We start from the raw sequence: 19631 nt of genomic DNA on the forward strand, positions 1-19631 counted from the left end.
TGACCTTTTGAAGACTGTGAGTTCGACTGCACTGAATAAAGAAGAAGGAAAGAGGATATGCTACTTGGAAGTCTGGAACTGGGCCTGGTTGTACACTCTCGTGGGAGGGGGGGTAGCGGTGGGAGCAGAAGGCCTAGTGTACTTGGGTGCCTAGGGCCCACTGAAGAATTAATCCTGCCCTGCCTAGGCCCCTAGTTTTCTGTGCACCTTGCCCATGGAGAAAGAGCCCTTTGATGCAGCCCCACCATTGGCATCTACAGGAAACATTGCCCCCCTTGAGTGTCTGAGGCTACCTCTCCAGCAACTCGTTGCCATCCTTACTTGCCCCCAAAATATTATGCTCTTGCAGCTTTAAGGGGAGAAGGATAGTGGCTATGAGGGAGGGATATCATTCAGCAGTCCTAGGTGCAAGGTGAGATAGAGACCTGCCCTCCATTCCATAGGCTGAACTGATTCCTTCTCTAGGGTTCTTCTCCTTTAAACTTCTGCTAGTGCATCCAAGGGATAGGATAGAGTTTAACAAATCTAATACATAACTGATAACCACAATTTAAAAATGTTGTCTGGATATTTTATTTTGCCATCAGGTTGGTTCCTTTTTCTATTTTCTGTTGTCCTGTCTGCTAATTCTTTTTGAAGTTGCTGTTGATCATTCCTACTATCTCTTTCATTGCTCATCTTATTCCTTCCTCAACTCTCCATTCTCTTTCATGTTTAATCTACATTACATTATTTTTTAATGATTTTTTCACATTACTTTTATTGACTTCTATTCTGCCTTAACCTTTCAGTTCTAGGTGGATTGCAATAAAAGGTATCTGGATATTTCTAGGCAATTACTTTTCAAAGCTTATTATTAGACAAATATTGGATTAGCATTGCAGGACATATGTCCTAAATAATATCATTTTGATTTTCTTTCCAGAAGATTCTAAAATTTGGTATGGCACCTAAGATTCTGACGACATTTTTATTTGGTTTTGCTGCTTGGAATGACAGTAGGCTTTCTAAGGTTTTTAGACCTTTTTTTTTTTTTTTTTTTGATTGAGGGGTAAGTATAGGGATCATGTTTCAGTTTAGTCTATTCATTTAAATTGGGGCATAACCCTATAGTTCTTTAAACAGCAGGCAATAGAATTTGAATAAGATTTGACTTTTCACTGGGAGCCAGTGTGTTTTTAGGTAGGCTGGTGTTATGTGGTCATATTTCTTAATGGAAAAGATTAATCTTATTGCTGTATTTTGTATAGTTTACAACTGTTTTATCTTTGATGCCGGACATGAAAGGTACAAGATATTATAATAATCTAGCATTCTCAAGAATAGGGATTATACTAGGAGATGAAATTGTGGCTCTTTATAAAATTTGCATATGTGTTTTAGGTTGTACATCATTATGAAGGATTTTTGGATGACATTGTTGATCTGTAATTGAAGAGAGCCGCATCTATGTATAGTGACCCCTAATACTTGTAGTGCGGGTTGTAGTGAGTAAGTTAGGGAGTTGGTTGCTATAAGTTGTTTATCATTCTCCATTAATAAGAACCATGTTTTTTTCTTTGTTTAGTTTTAGTCTGGTCCTTCATCCAGGCTTCTATTATTCTAAAGACATCTTGTATTTTTTAATGGTTAATTTTAATGGTGAGTTTTCAACTGGTAGTAGGAGAGTGATATTGTCTGCATAACTATAATGAAGTTATGCCTATTTTGTCTAAGATGCAACCGAGGGAGGCAAGATATAGGTTGAATAGTATCGGTGGGATCTGGCTTGTTTAGTTTTACAATGTATGAGTTGGTGTTCTAGTGCTCACTGCAGTGTTTAAGATGCTGCCTTTTCCTAGGTACACTCTTGTTGTGCGATATGTGGATTGTTACTAAAAATCATATTTTTCATATAGATGGGGGGTATGTGTCAAAAAATGATGGGCCCTGGGTGTCACATATGCTAGGTACGCCACTGCCAACTCCAGTCCTTTTTTTTTCAGGACAGTCTCTAATCCAAGCCTGATTTTATCCTTGCTATATTTATGGACTTGTGTCTACTTTTTTTTCTTAGTAAAATATGAAGTCCATGTAGATCAGTGGTCTCAAACTGGCGGCCCGGGAGCCATATGCAGCCCGCCAGGTACTATTTTGAGGCCCCCTCAGTTTGTTTATCATAATCACAAAAGTAAAATAAAACAGTTTCTTGATCATATGTCTTTTTAGCTATAAATTACAATATTATTATTATTAAGACTTAGCCAAAAGGAAAGATTTATAAATTATAAAGAGTTTTACCTCATGCAAAATTGTCATTTCTTTAATAAGACATTAACTATTTTTTTTTTTTGGCCCTCCAAATACCTACAAATCCAAAATGTGGCCCTGCAAAGGGTTTGAGTTTGAGACCACTGATGTAGACTGTGGGTCTAAAAATAGCATAGGATGAATCATTTAATGCTGGAAAACTCAGGACATTTGGAAGGGAATGAACATATTCTAAAATCGCTATTCAATTTGCATGTTTAAAAAAAAATACTGATTCACACCTTTCTGGTTTACCTCCCCAATCATGCCACAGGACACCCTAGTGATGTGATGTTCACTTTTCTGTTTTAGATAGAGATGTTGGTTGGGTCGTCCTCAGATCTTATCCCACAGTTGAAGAAGAAATTGGACATGAAGACCCTTGACTTGGTTTTCCTTGACCACTGGAAGATCTTCTACCTCCCCGACACCAGATGTCTAGAGGTAGGTTGCAGGCTGAAGTGGGGGTCTTACACGCATGAAACGAACAGTGTTAAATCCAGTTTCTGATCTGAGTTTTGCTGGAATGCTGCTTTGTAGGGATGTATATCAATAGCTATTAGGTGGCTGTTTCTATATTCGAACAGCAGCCATTAGAATTTCCCAGTATCAATATCTCACAGTCCTCAGCGACACCACCAGGGACTCAAAAATACTTTCACAGTCCGTGGCTTTACGTGTCCTTTCCTCATCGGACTTAATAAATGTACATTTTATTTTGTTTTTTTAACTTTATAACATAGTACTTAGCTTAATGGTCAGAATACAGGGATCTCAAGCCAATATTTCAAGGCAATAATCCCTAATACATGAATGCAAACTTTGTTATAATAAAAGACCTCTATAAAGAACAAGCCTCCTTCTATAAAAAGAAAATTAATCTTGCAAAATGTAAGTTCTATTCCAATAAAATCTCTAAAGCCAAAAATCCTTCCATTCTGTATTCTATTTTAAAATCCATTACTCCTCTGATTCAAAGAGACAACACTAAACAAAAGTGTACTATTTCGGCCCAAGAAATTGCCGATTACTTTTGCAGAAAAATAAGAACCATCCAAAATACTTTCCCTTCTAACACCTCAGGAAATCCGATTGACTACGATAAAACAGAAAGCATTCCAATGGCCAAATGCTCCAAATTCAGGATCCCCTCTTTGAATAACATTGAATCCTTTTTCCAAAAAATCAATATAAAAGGCTCGTGTTCCGAAATCATTCCCCTGTTCTATCTTAAAAAATTTTTCTCTTGCTTTGGTCCCTATATTCTCTCTCTTGTTCAAAAAAGTTTAACTACCGCCTCAGTTCCCCTTCCTTGGAAAACAGCAATTATAACTCCAATATTAAAAGACCATAAAATCGGCCCTGAGGAAGTTTTGAATTTTCGTCCCATTGCAAATATACCCTTTCTTTCAAAATTAACTGAAAGACTGGTGTTTGACCAGCTCACAGATTTCATTGAATCCACTAACGCCCTTCACCCTAATCAAACTGGTTTCCGTAAATTTCATAATACCGAATATTCATTGATAGGACTTATAAATAACATTCACTACCACTTAGATCACCACAAATATGTAATTATTTTTTTCTTAGATCTATCGGCGGCCTTTGATACTATTGACCACGACCTATTACTAAAACATTTAGAATCCATTGGTATTGACGATCAAGTTCTACAATGGTTTAACTAAGTTTTCTGTCTAACTGTTCCTCATTTGTCAGTTATAATAATGAAAATTCTGAAAGCTTTTCCTTATCTTATGGGATTCCCCAAGGTTCCATTCTGTCTCCCCTTCTATTCAATATTTTCCTTTCCCCACTATTAAGCATCTGTCAATCTATAGGGTTTACATCCTTCACTTATGCGGATGATATCCAGCTTCTCTATCCTCTCGAGCCAGATAACATTGATGATACCACTATAATTAACAAGAAACTTGAAATAATTAATAATTGGCTAACCTTCAATAAACTAGCCTTAAATATTCAAAAAACCAAAGTGATGCTTTTTTCTTGGAAAAAAGATACAATCTTAAAGAACTCCTTTTGCCATTAACTCTACCACTATTGAATTAGTCTCCTCCGTAAAAATCTTAGGCGTCATCATTGATGACAAACTCTCGTTTCAAGACCATATCAGTAATATAGTTAAAATATACTTTTACAAATTATGTTTGATCCGATCTATCTCAAAATTTCTTGAACTCAAATCCATCAACATTTTAATTCATTCTCTTGTTCTTTCCAAAATAGATTACTGTAATTCTCTTCTACTTAATATCATGCAAAAAGAAAAACGAAGATTACAAATTATACAAAATACAGCAGTTAAATTAATTTATAATGCCAAAAAATATGACCATGTCACCCCTTTACTAACGGACGCTCATTGGCTGCCAATCAGCCATTGGATCAATTTTAAAATTCTGATTATCCCAGGACAAGCAGGCAGGTATTCTCACTAGTGGGTGATGTCATCAGACAGAGCCCCGGTACGGACGTCTCACAAGCACGTGTTGCTTGTAGAAACTTAAAAGTTTCTAGATGCCCGCACCGCGCATGCGCCGGTGCCTTCCCCCCCGGAGATCCGGGCGTGTCTCCTCAGTTCTTTTCTTTCCGCGGAGCTGAGAAGTTCAACTTCATCATGCGCTAGCTGAATTCAGTTAAATTTGCCTTCCTTGTCCGCGTTTTCGCTTTCTTTTAATTACAGTTAACAGTACATTTCTTTTTCAGTTAAAAAAAAAAAAAAAAAGAAGATTATTTCCTCCGGCGGGTCCAACGGGCCGGCCACGTGGCTCAGGCCCACAGGCTTCGACCTTGCGGCGGAGATTTTCCGGCCTATGTCCCGGCCAATCACCGGGTTTAAAAAGTGCAGCAAGTGCCAACGCGCGATTTCACTCACGGACCCTCACCGGCGCTGTTTGCAGTGTTTGGGTCCTGACCACATTCCGAAATCGTGCAGGCCTTGCTCTACCCTTACGGCACGCTCATTCAAACGGCGTTGCCTATTGTGGGAATCGATGTTCAAGATGGACGCAGCTAAGGATCCTTCAGCCTCCACTTCATCTGATACCTCCCCGGTTCGGGCGAAACCGGTATCGACCCCTCCTGCATCGAGTGTGGTGAAACCGGCATCGTTCATCCCGACAACATCCACGAGCTCGACGTCGGTGCCTGCCCCGGTCTCCTCGGTTCAGGTACCTCTTCCTTCCACAGTACCACCAGTGGTCATCAAAGTGCCGAAAGCTACTAAGCAGAAGCACTCGACCTCGAAGGAGCGCGATGACCGTGCAGGAGGACCCCCTTTCGGTGCGGATCCCTCCTTATCGGCTTCGCTACGGTCCATGCTGGAAACTCAATTCGTTGAGCTCATGCAGACCATCGGACCCGGGCTCATCGCTGCCATACAGGGTGACCTCCCGGTACCGGTCCAAAGGGGCGGTCCGCCCCCTCCCCCTCCTCCACGCCGTTCGACCTCGAAAACCGACGAGGACGAACGGGGGAGGGCGGCGATGCCCATGCGGCAAGCCTCGCTTACCGATATGCCGCCATTAGAGCCCATTACGCCTCCGCGCCAACATGGGACCAGACCTCCGATCGATACTCAAAGCCCTGGGCATAGTCAGGAAGAGTTCTTCCGTACTCCTTACCAGACTTGGGTAGCATCGCAAGAATCCACATCGCAACCCCAGTTGCGATCCACCGCTTCCAGCCCTATCCACCACTTGGGGGCCTCGGGAGACCATGCGATGCACAGACGATCCCGATCCCCGTCCCGCCACCGAGACGGGCACCGATCAAGACACTCATCCTGGCACTCTTCACGCCATTCGGAGGTGTCACCGCAGAAAAAACTGCAACGTATGGGATACTCCTCATCAGAGGTGTCCCCTCCGGAGGGACCGGAGTACGAGGAGACACCCGTACCCGATTCTCCTTGCCACTCCCCGATGTCCATGGATCCAGAGGCCTCTTCCTCCTCCAGCCCGTCCCACAGACCGACGCTGGCGGATCAATTGTCTTTCTCATCATTCCTCCGACAAATGGCGGATGATCTGGATGTGACCCTTGACACGGGCTCCCGATACTCCAAAGAGTATCTGGACACCATGCATTTACCTAACCCTCCAACGGAGTCGCTTCGGCTCCCCCTGCATAAGTTGCTGGATCAGACCTTCATGCAGTGTTTCGAAACACCGTACTCCATACCGGCGATTCCCAGCAAACTCGACGCTCGATACCGCATCGTGCACCATAAAGGGTTTGAGGGCCCTCAACTCTCCCACCAATCCCTACTGGTCGAGTCCTCTCTTAAACGCTCTCATCCCTCTCAGGTCTACGCCTCTGTACCGCCGGGCCGAGAGGGGAGAACGATGGACAAATTTGGTAGAAAATTCTATCAAAACTCCATGATGGCGTCACGGGTGCTGAACTACAATTTCTTTTTCTCTTCCTATCTGGAGTTCTTCTTGCCGGTGCTCCGCAAGTTCACTCCGTTCATAGACACCCAAGCTCGATTCGAGTTCGAGGAAGTGGTAGCCTCCCTCTCCCAATTACGCCTCCAGCTGATGCAATCCTCCTTCGATGCATTCGAACTCTCGGCACGTGCTGCCGCAAGCGCGGTAGCCATGCGTTGCCTGGCATGGCTCCGTACAATCGATATGGATCCCAACCTCCAGGACAGACTCGCCAACGTACCATGTGCGGGAGCTGACCTGTTCGATGAGTCTATCGAAACTGTTACCAAGAAGCTGTCGGATCACGAAAAATCTTTTCAATCCATCCTGCGGCCCAAACCCAAACCTCAACAGTCTCGACCTTCCAGGCCACCCCTGATTTACCAGCGGCGTTACATGCCCAGACAAACGCCTGCTGCGAGACAACCTGCGAAGAGACAACCTCCCCAGAAGTCTCAGCAAAAACCTCAGCCACCGGCTGCACCTAAGGCTCCCCAGCCCTTTTGACTCCCCTCCTGGGAGCATAACCGATACCGTTCTGCACCCCTCAGCCTCTCCCATAGGGGGCCGCCTCCATCTTTTTTACCATCGATGGGAGGCCATAACCACGGACCTATGGGTCCTTACCATCATAAGAGAAGGATACTCTCTTCACTTCCATCGGGTCCCCCCGGACCATCCTCCAAGAGAGTATCCTTCAAGCTCGACACAGACCGCCCTTCTTCTTCAGGAAGTCCAAACCTTACTTCAGCTTCGGGCTGTCGAGCCGGTCCCGTCAGACCAATTGAACCGAGGGTTCTACTCCCGGTACTTCCTCGTCCCGAAGAAAACGGGCGACCTGCGACCCATTTTAGACCTTCGGGCCCTCAACAAGTTTCTGGTCAAAGAGAAGTTTCGCATGTTGACTTTGGCTTCTCTATACCCCCTCCTCGAGCAGAACGACTGGTTATGCTCCCTGGATCTCAAGGAGGCCTACACTCACATCCCCATTCACCCGGCCTCCCGAAAGTTCCTCAGATTTCGGGTGGGAAATCTGCACCTACAGTATCGAGTGCTACCATTCGGCCTCTCTTCGTCCCCCAGAGTCTTCACAAAGTGCCTGGTGGTAGTGGCCGCGGCACTCCGAGACAGGGGTCTACAGGTGTTCCCATACCTCGACAACTGGCTCATCAAGGCCCCGTCAGCCCCAGAGGTCACTTCGGCGGTCTTGGCTACAACCTACTTCCTCCAGAATTTGGGCTTCGAGATCAACTTTTCCAAGTCTCATCTACAACCCACCCAGTCCCTCCCCTTCATCGGAGCGGTCCTGGACACCACTCGACTCCGAGCATTCCTGCCTCTGCAACGCATGGAGTCTCTTCTTCATCTCTGCCAGTCGGTGTCTACTCGCCAAACCCTACCGGCGAGACAACTGATGGTGCTCCTGGGCCATATGGCCTCCACAGTACATGTGACACCCTTTGCCAGACTCCATCTCAGGATCCCCCAGTGGACCCTGACATCACAGTGGAATCAGACGTCCGATCCACTAACCAAACACATCTTAGTCACACCTGCTCTTCGGCAGTCTCTACTTTGGTGGATGACCTCTTCGAATCTATCCAGAGGTTTGCTGTTGCACTCTCCCCCCATCAGAAAGTTCTCACAACCGATTCGTCGAACTATGCATGGGGGGCCCACCTGGATGGTCTCCGCACCCAAGGATTCTGGACCAGTGCGGAAAGACTACATCAGATCAATCTACTGGAGCTCAGAGCCATCTTCAATGCGCTCCAAGCTTTCCAACACCTACTTCACGACATGGTGATCCTCATTCGCACAGACAATCAGGCCGCCATGTATTATATCAACAAGCAAGGAGGCACGGGCTCGGCCCTCCTTTGCCAGGAAGCTCTACGAGTCTGGGACTGGGCGGTGCGCCACAACGCCTTCCTCAGAGCTGTCTACATTCAGGGGGAGAACAACGTCTTAGCAGACAAACTAAGTCGTCTGCTACAACCGCACGAATGGACTCTCCATTCCAGCCCCCTTCACCAAATCTTCACACAGTGGGGGACGCCTCAGATAGACCTCTTTGCGGCTCCCCACAACTCCAAACTGCCTCAGTTTTGCTCCAGGATCTACACTCCTCATCGCCTCGAGGCAGATGCTTTTCTACTGAACTGGGGGAAACGATTTCTATATGCGTTCCCACCATTCCCGCTGGTCAAGCTGAAACTCGAACAGGCCACCATGATTCTAATAGCTCCTCGGTGGCCCAGACAACCTTGGTTCTCCCTCCTACTTCAACTCAGCAGCAGGGAACCAGTACCACTTCCAGTGTTTCCTTCACTACTTACTCAACATCAAGGATCACTGCTTCATCCCAACCTGCAGTCTCTCCACCTGACAGCTTGGTTCCTCTCAACGTAACCCCTCACCAATTCTCACAAGAAGTGAGGGAGGTCTTGGAAGCTTCCAGGAAGCCCGCCACTCGACAATGCTACTCCCAGAAATGGACTAGATTCTCCTCATGGTGTGTTTCTAAATCAAAGGAACCTCAGCGAGCTTCCTTATCCTCCGTGCTGGACTATCTCCTACACCTATCTCAATCTGGGCTCAAGTCTACATCCATACGAGTCCACCTGAGCGCTATTGCGGCGTTCCACCAGCCCCTACAAGGGAAACCCCTCTCGGCCCATCCGGTGGTCGCCAGATTTATGAAAGGACTCTTCCATGTTAACCCTCCTCTCAAACCACCCCCAGTAGTTTGGGACCTCAATGTAGTCCTTTCCCGTCTCATGAAGCCCCCGTTTGAACCACTCAACAGGGCCCCTCTTAAGTATCTCACCTGGAAAGTGCTTTTTCTTGTAGCCCTTACGTCCGCTCGCAGAGTCAGCGAGCTCCAGGCACTGATGGCGGATCCACCATTCACAGTATTCCATCATGACAAGGTGGTCCTCCGCACTCACCCGAAATTCCTGCCTAAGGTGGTCTCCGAATTTCATCTCAACCAATCCATTGTACTTCCAGTATTCTTCCCTAAGCCCCATTCTCACCACGGAGAATCGGCCCTTCACACTCTAGACTGTAAACGTGCTTTGGCTTTCTACCTGGATCGCACCAAGCCACACAGAACCACTCCTCAACTTTTTGTCTCCTTCGATCCTAATAAGTTGGGAAGACCCGTATCAAAGCGCACCATCTCTAATTGGATGGCGGCTTGTATCTCTTTCTGCTATGCCCAGGCTGGATTATCACTTCCTTGTAAGGTCACAGCCCATAAGGTCAGAGCAATGGCAGCCTCAGTAGCATTCCTCAGATCGACACCAATCGAGGAAATTTGTAAGGCTGCCACCTGGTCCTCGGTTCACACATTCACCTCACATTATTGTCTGGATACTCTCTCCAGACGGGATGGACAGTTTGGCCAAACAGTATTGAAAAATTTATTCTCTTAAGTCGCCAACTCCCCCTCCATCCCACTGAGGTTAGCTTGGAGGTCACCCACTAGTGAGAATACCTGCCTGCTTGTCCTGGGATAAAGCAATGTTACTTACCGTAACAGTTGTTATCCAGGGACAGCAGGCAGCTATTCTCACGTCCCACCCACCTCCCCTGGGTTGGCTTCTCAGGCTAGCTACCTGAACTGAGGAGACACGCCCGGATCTCCGGGCGGGAAGGCACCGGCGCATGCGCGGTGCGGGCATCTAGAAACTTTTAAGTTTCTACAAGCAACACGTGCTTGTGAGACGTCCGTACCGGGGCTCTGTCTGATGACATCACCCACTAGTGAGAATAGCTGCCTGCTGTCCCTGGATAACAACTGTTACGGTAAGTAACATTGCTTTCTAGTACACAAAACCTTATCTTCTAACGAACCACAATTTATTTCCAGAATGCTTATCCCTCACAGCAGTTGCCGACCTCTCTGCTCAACGACGCAAAACCTCTTAACTGTCCCCTCCTTGAAAATCATAGGCATCAGAAGACACAAAATGTTTTCTGTGATGGCCCCACAACTGTGGAATGCATTACCACAGTATATCAGAGAGGAAAAACACATCACCTCATTTAAAAAAACGTTAAAAACTTATCTTTTTAAAGATGCGTTTAGCATTTAATAATGAGACCTAACACACGAAGCTTCTAACCTTTCTTTGGTTACTGTCCCTTTTGTTTTCTCCTCTGTTTGTTCTCTTTCTTGAACTAATAAATTGTAATTTCTCCCCGCTATCCCCATGTTTCATGTCTGTCTTAAAGTGATAAAGACAGTTTCTCAACATATGTTTTTATAAAACTGTACATCGCTGTAATTTAATAAGCGATTTATCAAATAATAATAAACACTTGAAACACTTGACCAATTAGAAGTACAAAACCTTATGCAGTTTAGCTTTTTTTCTTTGTTTAACTTAATTTTAAAACTATTTTTAGTTAAAAACTCACTTTCCTGCTCCTAGATACTATTCAAGACCACAGCCATCATCCAAAGATGGTGGCGGCATACTTGTTACAACTTAAATAACCCGCATCGGGATCAGCTGGAGGAATGATGTCATCCTCCTCACTGAGGCCCTGTCAGTTGTTCAATTAATTTTTAGCCAACCCAATTCTTTACTGGAAACTCTTACTTATATTAAGAATGACTCATATTAAGACCCCCCTCCTCCACAAAAATCATAGCAAGGTAGATCATTCCAATTCTAAATTCAAACCATTTGGCTCCACTGTATTCAAATAATATATCCATCTCTGTTCTAAATAATTCAGCTTCTTCTCCCAGTTTCCTCCCTCCCTCCCTGTTTATTATATATTATCAATAATTCTCCAGTGTAAATGATTGGCATTATGATGTTTTGGGGTCCAATGTTGGACTAAAGGAGCCTGCATCATCCCCATCTGTATACAGGATTTGTGTTCATTCAGCCGGAAATGAATGGGCCGTTTAGTGCGTCTTACATAAACTAAATTGCAAGGACAGGTGATCACATATACTACTTTAGCTGACTTACAATTTGTATTCACCCTTGCCTTTATAATTTGTCTCGTTTGGGGATCCATCCACTCTTCTCCCTCCATAGTATAGTCACACCATTGGCAATGCTGACATGCCTTTTGAGTGCCCCTTTCCTGATTTTTCCTAGCTCTTTGTTGTAATATCTGGTTAATAGTTTTACCTCTCTTAAAGGCAAACATAGGAAGTTCAGTAAAACAGTTATATAATTGTAGGATATGCCAAAACTTTTTGACTGACAAAATTAACATTTGAGATGCTTCTGAATATGGCATCACAAAAACCAAATTGTCTCCACTAGGTTTTTCCGTTTTCTGCTGTAGCAATAAGGTTCTCTGTGCATAATGTGCTCTAAGATATGCTTGGCAAATAGATCTATTTGGATAGCCTCTTGACTTAAAGCGTCCTTCTAAATCCTTGGCTACTTTTTTTAATTTGTCAAGACTGGAGCAGACTCTTCTTGCTCTTAAAAATTAACTAATGGAAAGGCTAAATTTTAAATGATAGGGATGATAACTGGAAAAGTGGAGCAGCATATTGCAGGCTACTAGTTTCCTGTAGAGTGTAGTATTTAATCTAGATCCCTGTTTAATAATTGATTCCCAGGTCACTAAACTCTGCCTCAAGTTGAAATCCTGCAACTGTACCTTGGACCCTTTCCCCTCCTACCTATATGAGAAAATTCCCACACAAGCCATCTCATCTCTCACCAAACTTATAAATTCTGCCCTACTTTCAGGTCTATTTTCTGCAGAAATGGGACACATTGCCTTATCCCCACTTCTGAAAAAAGCGGATCTAGACCCCTCCACCCCAGCCAGCTATCGCCCAATAGCAAATATTCCTCTCCTGACCAAGATGCTGGAGTCCATCATATCCACCCAACTCTCATCCTATCTTGAGAGATTCTCCATTCTCCTACCCTTCCAACACGGCTTCAGACCCAACTTTAGCACCGAATCCCTACTGGCCTCATTTTTTTCTCAAAGGTCCAACAACTTCACTCTTGCAATAAGTTCGCTGTTCTTCAATTCAACCTTTCTGCAGCTTTCAATATTGTCCATCATGATATATTAATTCTCCAACTTTCTGAAATTAGCATAAACTCAACAGTCCTAGATTGGTTCTCAAAATTCTTACGTTCCCGCTCCTACTTTGTTAACATGAATGGCTCCTCATCCCTCCCTTGGAAACCGATTTGTGGAGTTCCCCAGGGTTCACCTCTATCTCTGATTCTTTTCAATGTTTATATGTCCTCCCTGAAACTCCTCCAACTATCCCCCTTGGAAACACTTTACACTTACGCCGATGACATCCTTGTCCTCCTCGAGACCGACTCTAACCTCACCAATCTCTCTGTATATCAAACTTCCAATCCTGGGCCCTCACCGTACAAATGAAACTAAACGAGACCAAAACAAAACTACTATGGCTCGGCCCAAAATTAGATCAGCTACCCACCCTCATCCCACTTTCCTCTGGCACCACTTTGCAGCTTGAACACTCAAGCAAAGTTCTGGGCATTATCATTGATCCTACTCTGTCCTTTAACGACCACCTTAACTCCCTAGTAAAAAAATGCTTTTTCAATCTTCACATGTTAAGGAAAGTGAGATCCTGCTTCCATGAACAACACTTTGCTGTCGTCGTTCAATCCATTATTCTTTCCAGACTGGATTACTGTAACTCCATCTACCTAAGCCTAACAAAGAAAAGCCTTCATAGACTCCAGCGGATTCAGAACACCGCGGCTAAACTAATCTTCGCAAAAAGCAAATTCAACCACGTCTCCCCGCTTCTGTCTAAGCTTCACTGGCTCCCAGTAATCCTTAGAGTTCACTACAAATGCGCCTGCCTAACCTTCAAGTCTCTACACAGCATCCTTCCTCCCCTTTTTCCACTATCTTGGAACTCCTCGAATCCCAACACCACCAGAGCTACTCAAAAATTCAAACTATCCTTCCCCTCTTTAAAGGGCATATCCCATGCAGGAAAATTAGGGACATTCCTCTTCTTCAGGATCACCGAACTCTGGAACAGCTTTCCTATCACGCTTCGGATTCTGACCTCCCTCCAACTCTTCCGAAAACATTTAAAAACATGGCTTTTCTCTAAAATGTAACGACCTCTCCCTCTTCGATATACTAAGTCTCTCTAAACTTCTCTGTACCAAGTTCTTCTACTTTTCTTTGGTGTTCCTTTCTATATCAATTCCTGTAAACCGTGCCGAGCTCTACTTCTGTGGAGATGATGCGGTATACAAACTTAAGGTTTAGTTTAGTTTAGTTTAATATATCCAAAAACTCCAAAGTGTGAATTTTATATGTTGCTGTAAATTGTAAATGTGGATTTCAGCTATAAATTCACTCCAAAAATTCATCTAACTCACACTTGGTGCCAGTCCATAAGAAGAAGACATTGTCTAAAAATCGATTCCACATCAGTACTTGTGAAAAATATTGAGATGTATAAATTTATTTTTCTTCAAAATCTCCCACATACAGCATGGCCACAGAGGGAGTTAACATAGCCCCCATGGCTAATCCCCTGGGTCTGTTGATAAAATTCCTTATTAAATTCAAAATAATTTTGGGTGATAACCTAATATGCCAATTGATTCAAAAATGGTTCAGAAATACATTGGTCTCCTTCTCTATTACTTAAAGTCTCCTTGATAATAGATAATGCTCCCTCTTGAGGAATCTTAGTATACAGGGACACTATATCCAGGGATACCAGCCAAGTATCTTGAGTGATGGAGATTTCCTCTGAGATTAATCTCAGTAGATGTGAGGAATCTTTCAGGAACGATCTGACTTTCATTGCTTCCTTACTCAGAAAGACATCTAAAAATTTGGATAACGGTTCTAACAAACTATTCCTTGTGTTAACTATTGGATGTCCCAGAGGGTTCACTATAGAGTGGGATGGTTATAGTTGGTCTTAGAGATTCCCCACTGTGAAATAAACACTGGTGGTAAAAGTGTGATTAATTGATGACTGTGCCAGTTCTGTTCTCTCTCCATGAGATTTTGCTAACCAACCAAATGCAGCCATGCTTTTTTTTATTTTTACCCTCTCTCACAGAATAGTTGTAGACACAGTAATTAGCAGCATTTCTAAGGCTCTTCTTTTTTACCTTGCAGGAAACTGGTTTGCTGCACAAGGGAACAGTGCTTCTGGCAGACAATGTGGTATGTCCTGGGACACCTGAATATTTGAAGTATATAAGAAACAGCTCCCGGTACCGTTCCGAGTATTTTCCCTCACGACTCGAGTACCTGCAGGTAGAGGATGGGCTGGAGAAATCAGTCTTCCTAGGTTGATACTGAGAGCCAGCATCTTTCAAGTGATGGAAAAGTTAATGGACTTGTGAGACGCCGAGGCACCCACCAATTATCTGAAACTGTTTAAAGTTTCTTTTAGATCTTCTCTCATGATGGCAAGGCATCTTCATGTAACTCATGTGCATTCACTAGATCAAGTTCATCCATGCAGACTGTAATGTCACAGGATACACTGCATGAAAAAAATTAGATCACATCTCTGTGAGGTGGCTTGTGACTCTTTGAACAACATGCCATCCTGGGGTTCAGATAGGGTAACCATATGGCTCCAGTTTATAGACTGAATTATTTCTGGTTCTGGTGCAATGTGTCTGGGAGTCCTAATAGCTAATTTCCCCCAAATCGTGAGTTGTGTTGCAGAAGGATGAAATTTGCATTCTTCAGCTCCGCCTCCTTCTCCAGTAGTTGTGGTGCCCCTTTCAGCTTTTCTTTCTGCAGGTGAGTTGAGAAGGTAATGTTCTGATCTGCTCTGATCATTTGTTTTTTATTTTGTGGGGTGCTGGAGATAATATGAGTCAGATTGTTAGGTGCCATTGACTCATGTTCGAGTCCTAGCGAAATACAGATCTAAAAAGAAATTGGTTTTCTGATAGTCCCATAAGGTCCAGCAACCACAAAGGAGACAGTCACCTCTGTACAAACAACAGCAAAATCCAAAAAAAGGAGCAGAGTGTGCCTGGTCTTCAAACCTCTCTTTATTGATAACAACTAATAAAATCTATATGCAAAGCAGTCTTTGATAGTCCCGTAAAGTCCTCCAGTGTCATCCCCATGGTTGTTTTCAATGTGTCCAGCCATCTGATTGCAGGTTACCCTCTTCATCTGGTTCCATCAATCTTCCCAAACTTGATGTCCTTCAGTGATCTCTCTCTTTTGACAGTGTGACCAAATAAGACAGTTGTAACTTCATCATTTGAGCTTCAAGTGATATAGCTGATTTGATCTCATCCAGAATCAATTTGTTCTTCTGGCAGTCCACGGCAGTCGGATACAAACTCAAATTCAGCTACCCCCTAGCAGATTACTCTTCAGCTGGACAGCCAGAAAAGGTGGTCAGAGTCCACGCAACAGTACAAAGGCTCCTACAGAATTGGGCTTAGGCAGATATTCAATATACTTCATAGTGCCCAAGAAAGACTCAGATGATTGATTCTGGATCTGAAGTCTGTCAACGCAGCACTAAAGATGCTGTGGTTCTGCGTGGTTTCTGTCATTGTGGTAGTTGCACCAGGGGAAATCTTGGCCTCCCTAAATTTGACTAAGGCCTAGCTCCATATTCCTATTTTCTGAAGCACAGAAGGTTTTGAGAATTAATGTGCTAGGGAAATATTTTTAATTCTCCGCACTTCCCTTTGATCTGTCAATGATTCTGCGCACCTTCAACAAAGTGATGGTGGCTCACCTCAGAAAGGAGAGAATTCAGGTACATCCTTACTTGGATGATTGGCTGATCAGAACCTTGTCCAAAACAGAAGAAGAGAGAGCAGTGTCTTAGGTGGTCCAGCTGTTGCAGGACCTGGGCTGGATTATCAGCTTCCAAAAGACTTACCTGGGGCTGTTCCAGATCCTGAAATATTTGGGAATCTGTGTCAAAATAGTGGATGGCCTTGTCTTTTCTTCCTGAGCCATGAAAATGGAAGCTTACAAAGCAGATTTCAGACTTCCTGAAGATGCTGAGTCCTACAACTTAGCACTAGCTCCAGGTACTAGGATCCATGACAGCATCCATAGAAGTAGTTCCTTGGGCAAAGGCTAATATGCATCCTCTCCAGGACTCTCTATTGCCCCAGTGGTCCCTGCAGATGGATTCGGTCCAGAAGTTGCTAGCCTGGATGGTGGAAGCACAGTGGAGCTTGTGTTGGTGGTTCTGACCGGAGTTGTTGGAGAAAAGCCATTGTGCATTTTGTCTTGGGTGATTTTTGATCACAGATACCAGCCTCTATGGCTGGGAGCAGCATTGCCTCAGTTGCTCAGTTCAGGGCCGATGGACACTGTCGCATATGAAGTGGTTCATAAACTGACAGGAGCTGCAAACCATTCAGCTCACCCTGCAAATGCTGTAAACCCACAGGAAGGCAAAGCGGTTAGGGTTTTCTCAGACAATGCCATAGCAGTGGCTTATGTCAATTAACAGGGAGGCACCAGCAGTATTCAGCTTTGCCTGGAGGCAAAGTTGTTGTTCCATTGGGCAGAATCCCATCTGCAGGCGCTTTCGGCAGTACATGTAGTGGGAGCAGACAATGTGCAAGCCGATTTTCTCAGCTGACAGATTTATCGTACACAAATTATCTCAGTGGTAAAGAACTGTTTCATTAGACTAAGGATGATTAGAGCTCTTGCAAACATACTGGACCCTCAATTCCTCAACATTCTAATTCACTCTCTTATTATATCCAAACTAGGTTATTGTAATGCACTATACAAGGGTATATGCCAAAAAGATATTTGCCTCTACAGCTGATAAAAAATACAGCCATAAAAATTATTACTAACAGAAAGAAATTTGACCATGTTACTCCTCTCTTGAAAAGTGCACATTGGCTACCAATACCACATAGAATTATATATAAAATAGCTATTCTTTCTTTCAAGACACAAAATACTAATGAACCGGCCTTTATCCACAAACTCCTTATAGTTTTAAGATCTTCCTCCCAACATCTTCTTTACACATCATCCCTGAAAATAATCAGCACGCATTGGGCCACTTCATTTGCAATTATGATCCCCCACAGTATGGAATTCCCTACTGCTTCATATCAGGGCGGAAAAAAATTTAAGGGAAATTTAAAGTGCTATCTCTTCCGTGATGCATATAACTGTTGAAGTGACTTGGAATTAGCCAAGGTTATTTAATAATCTGTATCCTCTAGCTTCCCTATTGTTGTTTACCCTTCTTGTTCTCTTTACTTTTAAATTGTAGTTCTCCCCACTTACCTGTTCACGTGTGTGATGTATTGTTTAGTCGGCACTCATTTGTTCATTTGAATACAAACTGTAAAATGCATAGAAATCTTGATTTGCGTTTTATCAAAATTTTAATAAACTTGAAACTTGTCTCTGTCCCACAAAACATTCAATCAGAAGATTGAACAAATTAGTGAGTGGCTTAGTGACAACATGTTGGCTCTAAACATATCCAAAACAAAAACTATGCTGTTTCCATGGAAAGTCGGTCTTTCTATGATTTCTCCAATTTATCTTAATGACACTCCATTCCAAATGGTCACAACTATTAAAATCTTAGGAGTTATTGTTGATCAGAAGCTATCCTATCATGACCAAATCAGTGCTGTTGTTAAAAACAGTTTTTACAAATTACAGATGATAAGATCATTAGCAAAGTTCTTAGAACCTGCTTCTTTAAATATCCTGTTCCACTCACTTGTAATTTCTAAACTAGATTACTGTAACTCGCTTTACAAGGGCATTATGCAAAAATAAATAAATAAATAAATAAGACGGTTTCAAATAATTGAAAATACGGCAATAAAACTCATTACAAAGGCAAAAAAGTTTGATCACATCACACTTCTCTTGAAGAATGCTCACTGGTACAGAAAACACTTATTGATGAATGAAAGCTCAAATTTTAACTAAACAAAGCATAACCACCAGAACATTCCCACCCCACAATCCCTCCATCCCTGGGATGGTTTCCATCTTGCAAAGAAATCAACAGTAGTGGAATTTAATACAAAACAGCAGAAAAATTTTGAGAAGCATCAAGAATTTAAGGCCAAGATTATTTCTAAAATAGCTTTAATAACTTTTAAAACTCAATTGCCAAAAGCTTCTTATACCTTACACTTCCTCTAGAACAGGGGTGTCAAACTCAATCACATAAGTGGCTGAAATCTAAAACATAGGCTAAGTCATAGGACAAATTTTTTATTAAGATACTTAGGGGTCCTTCTTATTAAGGAACGCTAACTGATTTAGTGCGCACTAAAGATTAGCACATGGTAAATGCGCACCTTAATAAAAGGACCCCATAGTCTTAGTAGAAGTATAGGGTTACAACTTCCCCGAAGGCCTGCATGTTTCCCCCCTTCTTTCTAGTGTCCTCTGGCTTCCCGTCTCACCTTCAAAGCAGCCTGCAGAGGATCACTGGTGCTGTAGCGATCCTAGCAGGCTGCCATCGGCCTCTGCAGCACGTTCCCTCTGCCGCAATCCTGCCCCTCCTCTGACGTATGGGACTGTGGCAGAGGGAACGTGCTGCGGAGGTCGATGGCAACCTGCTTTGAAGGTGAGACCGGGAAGCTGGGAGAGAGATGGCGGATAATGGAATGGAGGGAGGGAAGGAACAGAAGTGGCATTTGCTCAAGTGCCAAATCTAATTACCCTGCGGGCCAGATTTGACACCCCTGCTCTAGAACATTAAGATCAAATGATCAGCACCTTCTGACCATCCCATCTTTGAAAGTGATTAATACGCAACGCACTGACATTTTTTCTGTTACAGCCCCACAACTCTGGAACTCCTTACCAGCTTATTTAAGGGAGGAAACAGTACTAGACAGATTTAAAGGAACCCTGAAG

The 19631-nt window shown here is 43.5% G+C and overlaps 1 protein-coding gene across 7 annotated transcripts in view; it reads left to right on the forward strand.

Moving 5' to 3' along the window:
- LOC117349901 (catechol O-methyltransferase A-like) overlaps nt 1-19025 on the forward strand; it is a 72685-nt gene extending 53660 nt beyond the window's left edge. For all 7 annotated transcript variants that reach the window (XM_033923608.1, XM_033923599.1, XM_033923652.1 and 4 more), the window contains exons 5-6: nt 2602-2733; nt 14889-19025. In XM_033923608.1, coding sequence (XP_033779499.1) covers nt 2602-2733; nt 14889-15068 — 312 coding nt within the window. In that variant the 3' untranslated portion in view covers nt 15069-19025. The remainder of the gene's footprint in view (nt 1-2601; nt 2734-14888) is intronic.
- The last annotated feature ends 606 nt before the right edge of the window (nt 19026-19631 follow it).

The sequence above is a fragment of the Geotrypetes seraphini genome, chromosome 1 (assembly GCF_902459505.1).
Source record: "Geotrypetes seraphini chromosome 1, aGeoSer1.1, whole genome shotgun sequence".
In the NCBI taxonomy this organism is placed as follows: domain Eukaryota; kingdom Metazoa; phylum Chordata; class Amphibia; order Gymnophiona; family Dermophiidae; genus Geotrypetes; species Geotrypetes seraphini.